Source organism: Arachis hypogaea, chromosome 20 (assembly GCF_003086295.3).
Source record: "Arachis hypogaea cultivar Tifrunner chromosome 20, arahy.Tifrunner.gnm2.J5K5, whole genome shotgun sequence".
NCBI classification, from domain to species: domain Eukaryota; kingdom Viridiplantae; phylum Streptophyta; class Magnoliopsida; order Fabales; family Fabaceae; genus Arachis; species Arachis hypogaea.
In genome coordinates this window covers 41,594,995-41,614,613 of record NC_092055.1, presented here as the reverse complement: position 1 = coordinate 41,614,613, position 19,619 = coordinate 41,594,995, and the positions used below count along the sequence as shown (strand labels likewise).

The 19,619-nt window shown below is 37.1% G+C and overlaps 2 protein-coding genes across 2 annotated transcripts; both read left to right on the top strand.

The window, feature by feature from the left end:
- The first annotated feature begins 685 nt into the window (after nt 1–685).
- LOC140183044 (uncharacterized) lies at nt 686–1,507 on the top strand. Its single transcript, XM_072231045.1, has one exon. The coding sequence runs from the start codon at nt 686–688 to the stop codon at nt 1,505–1,507; it is 822 nt and encodes a 273-aa protein (XP_072087146.1).
- Nucleotides 1,508–1,726: 219 nt separating this feature from the next.
- On the top strand, nt 1,727–10,850 carry LOC140183043 (uncharacterized). The gene is made up of 8 exons (XM_072231044.1): nt 1,727–2,184; nt 2,538–2,865; nt 3,037–3,171; nt 3,213–3,347; nt 3,456–4,096; nt 9,525–9,778; nt 9,834–9,957; nt 10,700–10,850. The coding sequence occupies exons 1-8, from the start codon at nt 1,727–1,729 to the stop codon at nt 10,848–10,850; spliced, it is 2,226 nt and encodes a 741-aa protein (XP_072087145.1).
- The last annotated feature ends 8,769 nt before the right edge of the window (nt 10,851–19,619 follow it).

Genomic DNA, 19,619 nt, shown 5'->3' with positions numbered 1-19,619 from the left:
AAAGGAAGTGGGGTCCCAGTATTTGGAAAATGAGGCTAGTTGGACCAAAGTCAGCAGTAAAAGGAGAGAAAAATTGAGCCAATCAAACAAAGCCCAACAAAGCTCTAAAGACAAAGTGCTGGTGCACTCAAATAAGAAATTATACTAGAACCGTGACTTTGGGCTACGTATGAGAGGAGCCAAATTAGGGGTGAAGACCGGGTCGGTTGGCGGATCCCAAGCACGCATGGCGTCTTCCAAACAGCAAGGGGTGAAAGGCAAAGCTGTCTCCGTTGCGGTGCCGAATTTCACTGCCATTTTAAAAAGCGGATACAAGAGCGCCCTTCTTCTTTGCAAAATTCGCCGTCGACTCCGAACTGCCTTGGCGACACCAGCAAGCAGCAAATCAGTGAATTGGAAGGGGTGTCAGTGGAGGGACACAGGCAAACCGGGCAACAACCGGGTAAGAACAAGCAAGTCTCAGGGGGATATGATGGTGGATTTTCATCATCTCGTTAGGGACTTCGGTTGAGGTTGGTCCTTTTTACAGTACAATTGTTTTATGGATTATTTAGATTTAAGCTTTCTATTTTGGAATATTAGAGGGGTCTCTAATAAACTGGCCTGACTTCATAGTAAAGAGTTAGTGAATAAATTTCACCCTACTTTTTTCATTTTGTTTGAAACCCATATTCCTTTCGAGAGGATGAAATCTTTTTGGAATAATCTAGGTTACCATGGTGTTGGTATTGTTGAGGCTAATGGTCATAATGGGGGTATCTGGGTTCTATGTTCTAATTCAAATATTTCTGTGAGAATATTGGATGTAGTTGATCAATGTATCAGTTTTGAAATCACTATGGGCAATACTTCTAGTTACTGCAGTGCAGTGTATACTAATCCATATATACATCGACGTAAAGAACTGTGGGGTGACTTGACAGGGATTGCTAATATGATCCACGGACCTTGGATTGTGTTAGAGGACTTTAATGATGTGCTGTTGCAGAGTGAAATTAGAGGAGGGCAGTTTAGACTTGCCAGAGCAGAACAATTTGCGAAAACAATAGAGGATTGTGGGCTGTTTGATGTGGGGGCTATTGGGAGAAGATTCACTTGGTACAGGAAGGTGAAAGGTGAGGTGCAGGTGGCTAAGAAGCTTGATAGAGCAGTCATCAACCAAGACTGGCGACTGATGTTTCCGGAGGCTCATACTGAGGTGCTGGCGCGCCTTCACTCTTATCATTGCCCGTTGTTCACTAGGTGCAAGATGGCAGAGAGGGCTACCAAGGGCCATCGTCCGTTCAAATTCCAGGCTGCATGGATGACTCATCCTCTTTTTAGGAATGTTGTTCATACAACTTGGAATAAAGGAGCTCCGGATGTGGTCAAATATTTGTTGGATGTTCAAAAAGATGCAACTAGCTTCAATAAAAAGGTTTTTGGCAATATTCTTGTTAAGAAAAGGGAGCTGGAGAGGCTTTTGAATTATGTTCAGATTACTTTGGAGAGTCAGGAGGATCAATAGCTTAGGATCAAAGAGCAAGTTTTTTATCAGGAACTGAATGATGTCCTTCTTCAAGAAGAGCTGTTGTGGTATCAAAAATCTAGAGAACAATGGGTGAGATGTGGAGACAGAAATACAAAATTTTTTCATCTGTAGACGGTTATCAGGTGAAAGAGGAACAAAATTCATGGGTTGTTTTTGGAGGATGGGTCTTGGGCCACGGAGACTTTGACTCTAGAAATGGCGGCAAATTCTTTCTTTCAAAAACTCTTTTCTATAAGGGAGGATATCGACCTGGACGCCATGGGGCATTTTCCTTGCCCGTCTCTTAGTACTAAGGCTTGTCAAAAGCTAGTGGAACCAGTGACGTCTGAAGAGGTTAAAAGAGTTGTGATGACCATGAGTTCTTTTAAAGCCCCAGGGCCAGATGGATTTCAAGAAGTTTTCTACAAAGAGTTCTGGGACTCTCTTAGCAATGATGTGTGTGGACTGGTCAAGCGAGCCTTTAAGGGTGAGCCAATGAATGCGACTATTTTCGAGACTCTCGTTGTTCTAATTCCTAAAGTGGAAGTTTCCTCTTCCTTACGGGAGTTTTGGCCTATTAGCTTATGTAATGTAATTTATAAAATTGTTACAAAGGTTCTAGTTAACAGGTTCAGACCTTTCCTATCGGAGATCATTGGTCCTTTGCAAGGAGGGTTCATTCCAGGAAGAGGAACCACAGAGAATATTATCATTACTTAGGAGATTATGCACTTCATGAGGAACACTAAGTCTCGAAAAGGGACCATGACGTTCAAGATTGATTTAGAAAAAGCTTATGACAGGGTAGACTGGCGTTTTTTGGAAGCTACTTTGGTCCGGTTTGGGTTTCCAAAGGCTACCATTAATCTTATATTGAATTGTGTGACTTCCTCTTCGTTGGCAATTTTATGGAATGGGAACAAGCTCTAAAATTTCAATCCAAAGAGAGGATTGAGGCAGGAGATCCCATGTCTCCTTATCTATTTATACTTTGTATGGAAATGCTTGCTTGCTTTATCTATCATAGAGTTTCCCAAGGTTTGTGGAACCTGGTAGCGGTTTCTAGGAACGGACCACGACTCTCTCATTTGATGTTTGCAGATGATCTTTTGCTTTTCTGTAAGGCATCGAAAGCTCAAGTAATAGAGGTTATGCATTGCCTGGACTTGTTTTCTAGAGCGTCAGGTTTGAAGGTAAATCTTCATAAGTCAAAGGCCCAGTGTTCCAAGAGGGTGTCGGAGAGGAGAAAAGAGGTTCTCTTAGGGGTCTCTAACATCCGGTTCTGTAATGATTTGGGTAAATACCTGGGAATTAACATCGATCATGCTAGAGCTTCTAGGAAGACGGCTCAGGAGGTTATTAAAAAAATTTTAAGGAAGCTCTCCAGTTGGAAAGGATGCCTGCTGAATAAGGCAGGGAGGCTTTGTCTTGTTAAATCGGTTATGGCCTCTATCCCGGTTTATGAAATGCAAATTTCTCTTCTCCTGAAGTATGCATGTAATAAAATTGATTTCTTGATGAGACAGTTCTTGTGGAAAGGCCAAGCAACCGACAAAGGACTGCCTCTGGTCAGGTGGGAGGTCGCCATAACTCCTAAAAGGGCAGAAGGATTGGGTATTAAGGATACTACCTGTGCTAACATGGCGCTTCTGGGAAAGTTGGTATGAGATATCTAAATAATAGTGAGAAGTTGTGGGTGCAGGTTCTGAAGCATAAATATCTCAGGAATCAATCTGGTATGAACAAAAACAGTAGAAATTCTTCATCGGCTACCTGGAAGAACATTGTTAGTGCCTATGAGCATCTCAAGGAAGGGCTTCATTGGAATATTGGGGATGTCCACAAATAATTTTGGTATGATGAGTGGACTCCTTTTGGTAAGCTTTGCAACCTTGTTCCTTATGTACATATTTTTGAATAAGATTTCATAGTGGCTGACTTGTAGAAAGGGATGTCTTGGGAGGTTGATAGTCTTACCACACTTATTCCGCATGAGATTAAGCAGTTTATTTGTGGTCTGAGATATCCTAGTTTGACTGAGTTGGAGCCACAGTGGGAGTGGTGGCCTGCAGCAACAAAAAAGTATAGTGAAAGGGAGGGTTATAGATGGTTATTAGAGAAAACATTAAATTGGAATGTCAATAGTAACTGGAACTGGTTGTGGAATACAAACATTCTAGAGAAGTTCAAATTTACTATATGGCTTGGCTTACATGATGCTCTACCAACTGAGACCTTTCGATCCAAGCGGCATTTAGCTTCTTCAGATATGTGTAAGAGATTTAACAAGGCGCAGGAGACTATGGAGCATTGCCTTAGAGACTGTGAACGATCAAAGGCAATTTGGCATATGTTGGATCCTAGTATCCTGGACTCGACAGCTGGTATTGCTCTTGAAGAGTGGTTTCGAAAGGCCTTGGCTAACAATGGTGCGTCTTTTGGTGCAGGACTTTGGTGGGCATTGAGAAATAAGTGCAATGACATATTCAATATTGACAACTCTTGGACAGACCACAAGGTTGTTGCCTTGGCCAGAATTACCGCCAAGGACTTACAGGTTTACAGGAATCGAAACAATGTCTTTAGGTCTCTCCGAAATTGCCTGTGTTGGGAACTACCAGTAGGCAACAGTTTTAAAGTTAATTGTGATGCAAGCTTGTATCATAATTCAAATTTAGAGGGATTTGGATGTATTATTAGAGATTCTAAGGGAGATTGGATCTCGGGCTGCTCTGGAAGCATTCTCCCTTGGTCTATCATTAGATGTGAATTATTTGCTGCTTGGAGGGGGCTGGTTTTAGCTTGGGATTGCGGTTTGAGGGATATTATATGTGAAACGGATTGCCTTGACAATCTGCCCATCATGCATGAGCTTACAAGTGGGCATTCATCTGAAGTAACAGATTTGGTTCACAAGATTCAGGAGCTTTTATCTCGTCCTTGGCTTGTTCACGTTGAGTGGGTGTCTCGAGAAGCAAATAGAGCTACGGATTGGATGGTTAGATATGGTGTCAAGAGTAACTCTAATCATGTTATTTAATCTGAGCCTTGTGCTGATCTCCAGCAAATCATTCACTCGGATATAGGATAGTGTTTGCTTTGTTTCTTTCCATGTTTAGACACCAAAAAAAAAATATGTGAACGTTATTATCACAAATCTAATCACGAAAGAGATGAGATTATTTACAACTCAATTAATCATTCAATATTATTGGTAATAATATGATAATAAAAAATATTATTTTATTGTATTTATACTAATTATAAATTTAATATCAGAACATAAATAATTTACTCTAAGAATACGTTGTACTTGAATGACACTGATATACTTAAATTAGTGAAAGATTCTATATAAATGAATCGCATGAAATTATCTACCTATATGACTGTAGGTGTAGGTATTTATAGTGTGGTGAGAGAGCCATTTTTTCTTTTTTACAGTAATCTACCATTTTAGTATAAAAAAAATTCATAATAAAATAATTTTCGAAAGAAGAAAAAAAAAAGTAGCCTTCTAAAAATGATCTCAATTTGACAAACTACATCAAATATAAAGGCATAATTATAAAAGAAATTTAGAGATCAGATTTCGATATAATTTTATGATAAGTGCATTTTTTGATAATTTTTTTTACATAAATGACATATTTTAAAAACAATTGAAAAAAATGTTTAGAAATCAAATTTTTTATTTATTTTTTAAATAACTTTTCAAATATTTCAAAAAGAAATTAGATTGAATGCACGGGTTATTTGCAAACTCATGAAAAAATATCTTTTATTTATCAAATTAAATCATTTTTATAAGATTAAAATATTGTTTTTTAGACCTTATTTTGTCAAAATTGAATATTTTGAAATGACCAAATAAATGATAGTTTATTCAATTTTTTTTTTTAGCTTTAGTATATCCATATTAGGAGTACAAATTAGTTAAGATGACTCAATCTTTATTTTCAACAGGTTATTAATTCTGCAATATAGCTAACTGATTTAAATTTAGCCTACAACCTATTATTATAGGTTATTTTTTAATTCAAATACTAAACCTGATATAATATAAAGTTTGATGACATATTATTAAGTTTGACTTTGGTCTAAAATTTGTTCAAAAGCCTTACAGTTTTTGCTAAAAATAATTATTTTATAAATTTGACTTAGGTTTGATATGATAAAATTATTTTTTATAAAAAAAATTATTTAGATGCAATACATCCACCAAATTCAATGCTTACAACAATATCTAATTTTTTAAAAAAATTTTAAAATATACAAAAATATTTATAATAAAACATAACAAATTTTAAAAATTTAATATATTTTTTAATATATATTCATTTAAACCTTAATAACCTCAAGAAAATCTCACAAACTAATCTGACTAATTTATAAATTTGGGTATGATCTATTTGTAATAGACCAAGCCATAGCTAGGTCAAGGCGAATATATGCTAGCTTTAAACTTTTGAGGAATTATCTAATCTATTTTTATCATTTTCTATGACCCTTCTAACCTATATTTATCGATAACTATTAGATTGTAAAACTGGATAGCTTAGTATCCAATTAAGATATTCGTGTGTATTTGGTGGTATCCTTGATGCCAAATGTGTTGTCCAACTTGGACATATTTTTTATTTTAGAGAGATTATGGTTATTAGTTATATTTTGAATGTTCGCAAAATAAAGAGATTATGGTTATTAGTTATAGTTTGAATGTTCGCATCTAGCTATTTGTAATTATGTATAGATAAGACTTTAGCGAAATTTAACTATTAATGAGCTTAGGTAGTAATTCTCTGTTATAAAATTACTTATTCTAAAACTTTAAAAAATTTATTTTATATGTTAAATATGTGAATCATTAAATCTACTGTGTAATAATATATCACAAAAAATAATTTATCATTTAATTTTCAAATTACATGGAATCAAATTGTCTTAATTATTTCTCATTTTAAATGAAAAATATTTCATAGTCAATCTTGGTAGTAAAATGAGTTCCGTGACTAAATTAAATCTCAACTGCGAATTAGGTTAACCGAAAGGGGCGTGAAGGTCAAGGAGAGTCGAAGTCAAAGATAGACAATGCAGGAAAAAAGATTGACTAGCGATTACTTTGACTTGAGCACCAAGATTTTTACTTGACTCTCAGACTGAAAGTGGGGAACATAGTGCAAATTTTGGGGAACAAGTTGAAGAAAGAACGTGGAAAAAAAAGAATAATTGTCGAGGATTTTTTTTCCTATAAATAAGAATGTTGACATTAACACAAGCATGCATTGCAACCCACGTTAAGCCACACCAACACTCTACGAAAATTTTCAGTCACACTGACGCATGGAAGAATGGAGTGCTTGTGTATGTAAGTGTTGAATGTCATCACTTTTCTCTTATTTTTTTCATTTTTTTTCATTTTTTCTTGTTTCCTTTTCCATTATTTTTTACCGATCTTTTATTTCAATTTTTTTTATTATTTTAGTTTCTTTATTGTCTTTGTACTTTTCATTATTTTTAATTTTATTGTCAATTTCACCAATTACTCATGACCTTTTCATTTATTTCATATTATTCTCAAATTTTCTGTTTGCGTTAAGTTCATCTATTGAAGAAGCGTTACAATTGATTAAATCAATAAAGGCACTGATTAAGTAAATTCCGAGTCGAGCTCACCCTTTTAAGAGAGGAGTCGTATTTGCTCTCCGAATGAGATTTTGATACAAGCTCGTTCCGAAATTACCTGTCAAAATCGACAAAAATCGAGTGAAATAAATTGGCATGCCCAGTAAGACACTGGATAAGATTAGTGCCTTGTGACTTTACATGCAATTGCAAAGTGGTAAGATTGTAAGTATGTCTGATAACGCCCCTATTTCGACTAATGGGTCAGATTCTAAAGGGGCTGGCGAGCCTAGTATGAGAACTACAGGAGTCGAAGTTATGATGCGTGAGCATCTTTCCTATCTTTTCCTAGTGAATTTGCATCTAAATTGTTGAGTTTAATAAAGAATTAATTATCTTTTAGCCAATATGGATGCTACTTTGAATCTTGTGCAATTCTGTTTATTTTAGGTAGCATTCAGCTGGATTTGATAGAGTTTCTGCAGAAGAAGAGATGAAGGCGAATGATGCTGTCAACCCTGACCTCTCTGCACTCAAACCTGAATAACACGAGCTACAGAGGTCCAATGGACGTGATTCCAGTGGCGTTGGAAAGCTAACTTCCAGAGATTTTCAACGATATATAATAGTCCATACTTCTTCTCCAAAATCACTGCCAAGGCTGCACCTAACTTGAGATTTCTCAAGTTAGGCGCAAGACACAACAACAATACGCGAGATTGGTCCTGCCCACTTCAAGTTAGGCGCACTAAAGCCCAAGTTAGGCGTACTAAAAGGCCCAAGTTAGGCGCAGATTCACTCAACTAAACTCCAATTCATGCTGTCAAGCCCAAGTTAGGCGTGGATCCTAGTGAAGCCAAGTGGTCCCCATCCATCAATTGAAAATTTGCTGATTGCTATAATTAATTCTAATTTAAATTCAAATTTTAAAAATAGAAAAAGATATTATTTTAGTTTTAAAGATAGATTTTAAATTAATTAGGATTAGATATAAATAGGCGGATACCACCTCAACATTATTCCAGACTTCCAATTCTATACAAATTTACATTTCGTAATCCTAGTTTTCCACTCTGAACCATGAGCAACTAATCCTCCATTGTTAAGGTTAGGAGCTCTGTCTATTTGTATGGATTGATTTTATTACTTTTTCTATTTTAATTCATGTATGAATTTATAATTTAAGAATTGTTTTCACTCTTTATCTTATGAATTTGGGTGGAACGGAAGTATGACCCTCTTTCTATTTGAGTTCTTGTATAACTTGGAAAAACTCTTTACTTGAACAACAGTTTGAAAATATATTCTCCTAAATTTTAATTATCTAGATTTAACGGGATACGTGACATATAATCCTTTTACTTTTTTGGGTAATTAGAATTTTTGTGGCATAAAACTGGAATTTGATCATGTAGCTTCTAATTAGAATTAATTGACCAAGGAATTGGCAGTTAATGAATTTTAGAGGAGACTAGAAAGGTCTAAGGAATTAGGGTCTAGTCACATATAGTTTGCCATAAATTAAATCCTACATAATTAAAATAGTTAGTAAGAAAAATTAATCCGAAAAAATAGATAACTCTGAAACCTTAACTGTTTTCTCCATATTTTATTCCCAACTCATTTACTTGCCTTCATTCAATATTCTTTATATTGTTTAATGTCTTTTATATTGCCCAAACATTACTTTCTGTTTGCCTGACTAAGTATATCATTCAATTATTATTGCTTGATCCATCAATCCTCGTGGGATCGACCCTTACTCATGTAAGGTATTAATTGGTACGACCCGATCTACTTGCTGGTTAGTTTATGGGTTAGAAATTCCGCACCAAGTTACTTCTATACTAGTAAGTGGTGGTTGACATAGTACCACAGTCATGATTATAAGAAAGCAACCTTCTACTACAACCACCACTACATGGTCCCCTTTTGGGCTTCCAATGAATTATTCGCCACCGTCTGAGGAGGTGACAGTGAATTTTGAGAGTGATAATGTGAAGACCAATCTATTATATAATCTCATGCCTCCTCTTAGGTATCCTATGTGGAGAGGATATAATTCTAATATTTTTAATTATAATGCTTATCAGCATCCCATGAATAATCCTCTGTACTTAGGATCGACACCCATGCAATATCAAACTATTGTGGTGAGACCAAATACATTCCACACATAATACCGATACCCAGGAAAATGTCATCTCAGTCTAGGGGTTCGACAACCATAGTTAGGAGGGAATCTGTCTTCCTTGAAATATCGAGACAAATTCCTATAAGTTTTAATCCTTCAAATACAGTCGAGTCTTGGCTGTATTTCGATAGCAAATAGAGGATAGTAATCATGACTTAATCAATATGCTTACATAACATATGGCTATAATTTTAGATACCATTTGAAAAACAACACTGCAAGAATAGAACAGGTAGCTCGATGTGTTAACGATCTTGTAGGGAACTTTAATCGACCTCATAATATCCCTATAGGTGCCCATGTAAACAACCCTTTAGTGATATTGAATCGGGAGGAAGATCCTAATAGGGTATTACATGAAGCCAGAGCTAACAATGCTGCTCAAGTTTATGGGCAAAATATTACTCAAGTTGTCAAACAAATATTGAATAGAGTCGATCTTAACAAAGGTATAACTAATCAGCTCTATTTTATACCCCCATTTCCCTGATTATGTCTTACAAGCTGAATTGCCAAGGGGCGTAAAAGCCCCAAAATCTCTTACAAAGTTTTCAGGAGAGAGTGGAAAATTAACTGTCAAGTATATTACTCGCTATACTGTCGAAATAGGAGAGTTAGCTAATAACGAGTATTTGAAAATGAGATACTTTCCTTCACCTTTAATAAAAAATGCTTTTACTTTGGTTCTCCAATTTATAGCCTAACTTGATATATGGTTGAGTACAATTAGAAAGAGGTTTTTATGATCAATTATTTAAAGAAGAATTAAAAGTTACTTTATCTTATTTATTCACTATTAAGAGAGAAAAGTTGAAGTCGATTGATGACTATTTAATATGTTTCAAGAATATGAGGAATAAATATTTCACTCTGATTCCTGAACCAGAAACTGTTAAAATGACTATTAATAGTCTCGATTTTTTTATTCAAAAGAAACTAGTTAATCAACAGTTCCTCGATTTGGCTCAATTAGCTGACAAGGTTCAGCAAATTGAGAAGCTAAATAAAAAAAAAGAGGAATTCGAGTCGAGTAAGAAAAAATCCTTTTTCAATAAAAAGTTGTTTTCTAGAATGTCTAACTGAAGAAGAATAGAATAATGAAACTGCGTTTGCAGCTGAATTAAAAGACAGACCCCTTATGTGTGTCGATTCTTCAATCTAGCCAAAAATAAATTCCTTTTATCAGGAAAAAGAAGTTATTCTTTCGACCTGACCAACGCATAACAGATATTTGACATGTTATTAAAAGATAAGCAACTTGTTCTTCCCGAAGGGAAACGAATGCCTTCCGTGTCTGAAATTAAAAATAAAAAGTTTTATAAATTTCATCAAACTCTCGGATATTATACTAATAATTTTGTACATTTCAGAATTTTGATTCAAAAGGCAATTGAGAATGCTCGACTCAAATTCGCTAAGAAACCAGAAATGAAGGTGGATTCCAATCCGTTCCAAGTATCCTCAAACTTTGCTGATATCAAGAAAATGACCTTTCCGATTAATATGCTGCCGTCGACATAGTCAACTATAAAAGTCAATTTGAGATTGACATGTTTGAAGTTGAAAGGCCAATCTATCCTAAACCTGGAAAAGATTTGCTTGATTTCTTGCTGAGGCAAAGAGAGGAAGAAGGAAATGTGGCCGTATGTCTACAGTGCAGTGCTCTTCTCGATGCCTCTGCTGCAAAAGCATTCGATTCCTACAAAAAGAGTAAGGAAATAGTGAACCAAGAGGAATTGAGGCAAGCTCGATTAAAGCAGAAAGTAATCAGAGGAAAGAATTAGGAGCTCGACACCATTCTAGTGAATAAATAGATGCGTACAGTGGTCACAGTTGATGGCAAACCACAAGGGGTCTCGACACGCACTAGGGTGCCTCCTTCCAATGTGACTAATAATAGGTGGGTGCAAAACAATGCCCTTAACTATTCAAAAAAATATAATTTCCATGGGCCAAGAGCTGAACACGGCCATTAGGTAGGAGGTTATAAAAGGGGAGGTGTACCCAGAGAGGGTCGAACAGGAGAAGCAGTTGAGGTCACTCTCGACGCAATGCAAACAAAGCTCCCTTCATTCCGAGGCCTTTGGAGAGAACAAAAGATGTACAGGTCAAACAAGGGCCATATCCGGACTTAGCCAAGGAAAAAGATTCGATTGACAAACACAGGGAAGTAAAGGCTTTGTCGGTTGTATCTAAAGAAAAAGACTTTATTGCTAAGTCGAAACAGACAGAAGTCGAATCGGGCTAGTAGGAAAAGATACAAGACGAAACGGTTGTTAAGGCTGAAGATGAAGAGGCTGCAATCATGCCGTTTGATTCAGGATTCGATGATGACTTAGATGTGGTGTTTGGGGAGACTGGTTTTGGTTATGTAGCAATATTGTCAGTGTTGCCATTCGACTTCTAGGGTGGGGCTGACAACCTGTGGGGATGTTTAAAAGGAGATTGTGATGATGTCATTCTGCGTGACGAATACAGGTTTGTTAAAAATAACATAGTCAAAGAAGGCATATTTGAGAAGCCCGATGAAATCACTAAGTGGCATCTTCGACCCCTTCATATCAAGGCAAAGGTAGAAGGGTTGTTGATTAATCAAATTTTGATCGATGGAGGAGCGGCTATCAACCTTTTGCCAGAAAATGCATGTTACCTTTGTTCCATAAGACAGTAAAAGATTTTATCAAAACTAATTTGTCTGTGATCAGATTCAACGGCAAGTCGACCACTACTTTGGGAATGAATCCCTCTAAGGGTCAATGTCAGAAGTGTCGAAAGACCTACAACATTTATTGTAGTACACACTAAAGCCACTTTCAACATGTTGTTGGGAAGAGATTGGATTCATAGAGTAGGAGCTATTGAGGACTAGGCATCTTAGGCTAGTTTCATAAGCATTTTTCATTTGTTTTTATATAGTTTCATGCACTTTCTTGAGCAATAAGTAAGTATTTGGATGAGAATTTCATGCATACCTTGATTCAATCAAACATGGTTAATTATGTGTATTTTCATGAGATTTATGCAAGAAATTACTTGATGCTATGAATGGTGCAAGAATCTTGTGATTATGGCAAAGCTTTGATGCACTTGTTTGGTTGATGATAGGTGAAGAGAAGTAGAGGAAGGGTGAGAAAGAAGCAGAGAAGGCAACGTTGGTGGCCAAAGTTGGCTCACCAACGTTACCACCAACGTTCCAAGGGCTTGAAGAGCAACGTTGGTGGCCAAAGTTGGCTCACCAACGTTGCTGGCAATGTTATCCAAAATTGGGTGTCAACGTTGGAAGGAACGTTGGTGAACCAACGTTACCCCCAACATCCTTGATAAATATCAAAAGTTGGAGCTGGTTGGATTGCTTAGTGTGTGTACGCACAAGGCAGTGTGCATACGCACAAGCGTCCAACGTTGGTGAACCAACGTTACCCCCAACGTCCTCGACTAATCTCGAAACTAGAGCTGGAAGAATTGCCTTGTGTGCATACGCACAGTGTTGTGTGCGTACACACAAGAAGAAATATTGTAAGTGTTCGCACGCACAAGGCAGTGTGCATACGCACAAGTGTGCAACGTTGGAGGGAATGTTGGTGAACCAACGTTACCCCCAACGTCTGCGATCAAATTTCAGTTTTGAGATTGGAAACTTTTGATATGACGCGTACGCGTGAAAACGGAAAAACAGCAAGTCTGAAGAATCCGACGCTATGTGTCTAAAGAAGAGGCACAGAGAATTCTATGACATTGCCATAGCTCTGACTATGGAGGACACTTTGGAAGTGAGCGGACAGCCACTAAGGTACTCCAAAGTGGCTTTTACTGGCCTACTCTCTTTAAATATTCTAGAGAGTTCGTCCGTAACTGTGATAGTTGCCAAAGAGCTGGCAACCTTCCTCATGGTCACAGCATGCCTCAACAAGAAGGAATCCTAGAGATTGAGTTGTTTGACATATGGGGCATAGATTTTATGGGACCCTTTCTGCCTTCATACTTAAACATCTACATCTTTGTGGCAATAGATTATGTGTCTAAATGGGTTGAAGCAATAGCAACACCTACTAATGACACTAGAGTAGTAATGAAGTTCCTCCAGAAGAACATCTTCAGTAGATTTGGTGTCCCTAGGACACTAATCAGTGATGGAGGTACTCATTTCTGCTACAGACAGTTGGATTCTGTCTTAAGCCGTTACGGAGTTCACCATAAAGTAGTAATACCGTATCATTCCCAAACAAATGGGCAAGCTGAAGTCTCAAATAGAGAACTAAAGCGAATCCTAGAGAGGACAGTAAGTGACCCTAGAAAGGATTGGGCTAGAAAGCTTGATGATGCTCTGTGGGCATACAGAATAGCTTTCAAAACCCCCATTGGAACTTCACCATATCAGTTAGTATATGGGAAGTCCTGTTATTTGCCAGTGGAACTAGAACACAAAGCCTATTGGGATACTAGATTCCTCAACTTTGATACTAAGGCATCAGGAGAGAAACGGCTGCTCCAACTAAATGAGTTGGATGAATTCCGCTTAGATGCATTTGAAAAGGCAAAAATCTATAAGGAAAAGGCTAAAAGGTGGCATGACAGTAAGATAGCTTCTAGAGTCTTTGAACCAGGACAGAATGTCCTGCTCTTCAACTCAAGGCTCAAATTATTCCCTGGGAAACTCAAATCTCGCTGGAATGGACCGTATGTGATTACAAGAGTATCACCTTACGGACACATAGAACTTCAAGGAAAATATCCTAAAAATAGGTTCACTGTCAATGGACAGAGGTTCAAACATTACCTTGAAGGTGATATAGAGCCAGGAGGCTCAACACTGTTACTAAGTTAAGTACAATGAAGTCCAGCTAAAGACACTAAAGAAGCGCTTGTTGGGAGGCAACCCAATGATTCCTTATATGTTATCAATTCTATAATTACTTCTATTTTTGATTATTTTTTTAAATTAGTTTTGATTATATTTTAAATCAATTTTAATGTTAGTGATCATGTACAGTGCCTAAACAGAGACAGAATGATGCAGAACAGCAAACAAAATACCCTGGAGTAAGGATCTTTCTGGCGTTTAAACGCCAGAAAGGGTAGGCAATTGGGTGCTTAAACGCCCATGGAGACAGCAGGCCTGGCGTTAAACGCCAGCCAGGAGGTCTTGGCTAGGAATTTAACACCCTGAAGGGAGGGGTACTCTGGCGTTTAACGCCAGTGAGGCAGCATGGAGGTAACTTCAAATTTTTCATCTTTTCTTGATTCAACTCATCTTTTTCCAATTCAATTTCAAATTAAAATATTTTTTTAAATTTCTTTCAAATCCTTTTCAAAATTTCATATCTTTTACAACTTGTTTTCAAAATCTTTTCTTATCTTGTTCATATCTTTTATTAAACATTCAAATCTTTTTCATACTTCATATCTTGTCTTTAATGCCTTTTCTATCCTCTTAAAATCCTTTCTTATCTTTTAAATTTAACAACTTATCTTTTTTATCTTTTTAAAAAATCTTTATCTTTTATTCATGATTATTTTCGAAAATTCCCCCTCCCTATATATATGTGTGCCGTGCCCTCTCTCCCTCACTCACCACCTCTCGTTCGAATTCTCTCTTCTCTTCACCCTTCTATTCTCTTTTCTAGTTCTTTCTTTTTCACTCTTTGCTCGAGGACGAGCAAATTTTTAAGTTTGGTGTGGCAGGAGTCCTATTCTCTCACCAAGAATTCAATCCCATAGCTCCAAAAAGTGGCAAGACTGTCCCTAAGAACAAGAAAGAAGACAACTCAACAGTTGTTTTCAAACCTGTTCGATTCCTTACCAAGCAGCATGAAGAACATTATCACAAGATAATGAGCAAAAGGCCAGTAATCCCTGAAGTAGGATTCAACCTTGGAGAAGAAGAATACCCAGAGATCCAAGAGCAGATTCTAAGTAATCCTGAGTTAAATATTGGATACAACATGATCCAGGAATTCTATGCAAATCCGTGGATGACAGATAAGCAAAAAAAAAGATCGAACAACCCTCCATACTTTTCGCACTATGGTCAGAGGGAAGATCAAGTACTTTCACCTGGACAAGGTGAGAGAGATCTTCAAACTACCTCTGCAAAAGGATGGCCGTGAGTCATACAACAGAAGGGTTGTAGCCAACCAAAAGCTGGATCAAGTCCTAGAGGACATATGCTTGCCCGGAACTCAATGTATTGATAATACAAAAGGGGAGCCATGCCAGCTAAAAAGAGCCAACCTCAAGCCTGTTGCTAGAGGATGGCTAGACTTCATTGGGCGTTCTATACTCCCCACAAGTAACCGCTAGTCAATATTGCAAGAGTTGTGATGATTCACTGTATCATGATGGGGAATGAAGTGGAAGTCCAACAAATAATCTCCCGTGAGATTTACAAGCTATCAAACAGAGATTCTACTAGGGCCATGTTGGCTTATCCAAATCTTATCTTTCGCCTATGCCAAGAGGCTAAGGTTCTGATCCAAGTGGACAACTTTATTCCAGTGGAAAAATCAATCGCCAAGCAGGTGATGGAGAACTCCAAGATAGAAGACGATCATCCTAAGAGGAAGGAACCTGAGCCTTCCCAAGAGATCCCTCCAATGGAGTACTGGGAATAGCTAAAGGCGTCTGTAATTCATTTACAGAGCACGTTAGATCAGCTTAGAGAAGAATAGAAAGATCAAACTAGCATGATTTGCAAATTGATCAAGGAACAGGAGAAGCAATGCCGTGAGCTGGAGGAGCTGAAGCGCCAGAAGCTTTCCCCTGAAGAGCCCAGTACCCTTCAAGTTGAAGAGCCATGCGTCCAACAGCCTGAAAAAACCAGCATCCCCCAAACTGAAGGTTGTTGAGTTTCAACCCTGAGTATTCCTATTCCTGTCTCACGTATTTCCATCCTAATTTAGAGTTGCATGATCACTAGTAGTAATTAAGTCTTTATTTTTATTTTTATTTTATGTCTTTTAATTTTTAGGATTACATAAGTATTAGTAATAATTAATTAATTTTTATTTTTTCAATTAGCTATAAATTATTCCTCTTATCATCATTGAACATGAATAAAATAGTAGATTTTTTTAGAAGAAATAAAGATGCATAAATTTTTGAGCTTTCCAATAAAGAATAGTTACATTAATTTGATGTGGTTACATTGCTTTAGTTTTCTAAATGTATGAATAAATAGTGCATATTTGAAGTTAAATTTTAGGATGCTGGCTCTTGGAAGAAAGAAGAAAAAGGAAAAATATTATTGATGATCTGAAATATCTAAATAAATTGATTCTTGAAGCAAGAAAAAGTAACAAAAAGAAAAATAAAAAGTTTGCATGCGAAAAAAAAAGTGGCGAAAAATAGAAAGAAAGAGAAAAATAAAAAGAAAGCAAAAAAAGTCAATAGCTCTTTAAACCAAAAGGCAAGAGAAAAAATCCAATAACCCTTTAAACCAAAAGGTAAGGGTAAAAGGGTCCCAAGTCTTTGAGCATCAGTGGATAGGAGGGCCTAAAGAATAAAATCCTGGCCTAAGCGGCTAAATCAAGCTGTCCCTAACCATGTGCTTGTAGCATGAAGGTGTCAAGTGAAAAAAACTTGAGACTGAGCGGTTAAAGTCGTGGTCCAAAGCAAAAAGAGTGTGCCTAAGAACTCTGGACACCTCTATCTGGGGACTCTAGCAAAGCTGAGTCACAATTTGAAAAGGTTTACCTAGTTAAAGTGTCTGTGGCATTATTATATCCAGTGGTAATATTGGAAAATAGGGGTTAGCACAAGTAGCGGGTACTCGATTACCTGTCCGAACCCAAACTGAACCAATTAAATTGGTTCTGGAATCAACGGGTAATCAGATCCAACCCGAACCAAACCAATAGCCTTAGTTAGTGATTGGTTCGGGTATCGATTCTGGGGATGCGAAACCCGAATCAACCCGTGAACCCGATTATATATTAATTAAATAAAAAAAATATATATATGGCTTTTAGTGGCTTTTAATGAGATTATTCACTATTAATATGTTTGGATTTTAATAAGTTTAGCTTTTAATGTATTTGGTGTTTAACATCTTTAGATTATCTATATTGATGTTACATGTTTATTGTACTTGTTGAATTTTTAAGATAAAAAATTGGTTTTTTTATGAATTTCAAAGTCATCGGGTACCCAATTACCCGAACCAAACCAATCCGTTGTTAATCGGTTTGGTTTGGTTTGGGTACATACACCAAAAAATGCAAATCCAAATCAAACCAAACCAATTATATTTTGATCGGTTCGGTTCTAATTTTACCTTGAATCCGAATTAAACCGACCTGTGCTCACCCCTACTAGAAAAAACAAGGTGCTTAGTGTCAGGGTCAAGACTCTGAAAGCTGTGTTCAAGAATCAAAAAGTGTTGAACTAGGAGAATCAATAATATCATCTAGATTCTAAGTTCCTAAAGATGCCAGCCATTCTTATTTTCAATGGATAGTGAGATGCTAAGACTATTCAGAAGCAAAAAGCTACTAAGTCCCGCTCATCTAATTGAAACTGAGCTTCATTGGAAACTCAGAGATTTATTGCATCCTAATCTTCTATTCATCCTATTTTATTTTTAGTTTCTTGGGAAAAAGTAACAATTTAATTTTGGTGTTGTGATGAGCGGATATTTTATCCGCTTTTTGGCATAGTTTTCATGTAGTTTTTAATATGTTTTATTCAGTTTTTATTAATTTTTATAGGTTTTAGTGTTAAATTCACATTTTTAGATTCTACTTTGAGTTTGCATATTTTTGTACCATTTCAGGTATTTTCTGCTTGAAATTAAGGAGTTGGAGCAAAAGTCTGATTCAGAGACAGAGAAAGCACTGCAGATGCTGTCCAGATCTGACCTCTTTGCACTCGGAAGATATTTTTTCGAGCTACAGAAGTCCAAATTGAGCGTAGTCAACGGCTATAGAAAGCTTACTTCTAGAGATTTTCAGAAATGTATAATAGTTCATACTTTGTTTCGGACTAGAAGGCCCAAAACTGGCGTCCAACGCCAACTTCCTGCCCCCTTTCTGGCATCCAGCGCCCAAGGAACAGAACCTGGCATCCAAACGCCCAAAGAGAACCCCCTTGCTGGCATTCCACGCCCAAAAGATCTCATAGCACGTGGATCTCATCAAAGCTCAGCCCAAACACTCACCAAATAGGCCCCGAAAGTGGATTTTAGCACTGAAAATACTATTTTACCTTTACTAGTCATTGTTTAGTATTTAAGGGATTTTATTCATATTATTCAAACATTTTTTAACAACTTTACATCACTTTTATCATCATACACATTTGACCATCAGCATGAGTTTCTAAATCTCCTAGGTTGAGGGGAGGAGCCCTGCTGAGTCCTATGAATTAATAAAAGTATTACTGTTTCTCTTCGATCCGTGTTTGATTAATTCTAAGATGTATATTCGTTCTTCATCAATATGAATGTGTTGAACTGGCATAAGGTTATCACATTCTACATGGGTTCAGAGTGCGTCTTTCATCGGACAATGATGAACCACCAGCTTGAATATACGTCTCTCAGACGGTAATCCACGATTTCGTTGGGGACTTCTCGAAACATCAGTTCAGCCGATTTTCGAGGAGATTAGGGTCTCTATCGTAGAGGCTAGAACCCAAGGTGCAGCATTCTCTGATCTGGAAGATCCGACCTTGTCTGTGGTGTTTTGAGTAGGATCATTAAGGAGAATGAATTGTACGAGCTTCACCCTCAATCAAAATGGATCCGCACTAAACCTGGGTTTCAGATCTGGAGGAGTATTGGTAGCTGCTTAAACTAGTGCCAATCACATACAGCTTGCCATTGAAAAAATCACTCACAAGCAAAGGAAATAGTACTACCAGAATTAATTCAGAAAGACTAAGCAACTCCAATCCTTTACCTCATTCTTATCCCTCTTTTCACAGTTTACACGACTTCTGAGCTCTAATTAACCTATTTATTTATTTCCTTTATTTTTATGCAGTTAAAAATAATATACCAACATCTCCTACTCTTTCAGGCCGGGGATGTGAAGACCATGATTCTTAGGGATGACGAATTTGTCCCGAATGGGAAATATATCAGGCCTCCAGTGCCACCTGTGAGCCTGGATGAAGACCCATCCTTCGATGCCCCTTCATCCTCTGCTCCACCATCATCGACACCATATGCACCACCACTTTCCACCCACCAGTTATTACCTGAGCTCATCGAGAAGGTAGACCGGCAAGGCCAGAGAATTGAGCAGATGGAGTGACGCAACAAGCGCCGCTATAACTACTTGAAAGAGCTCA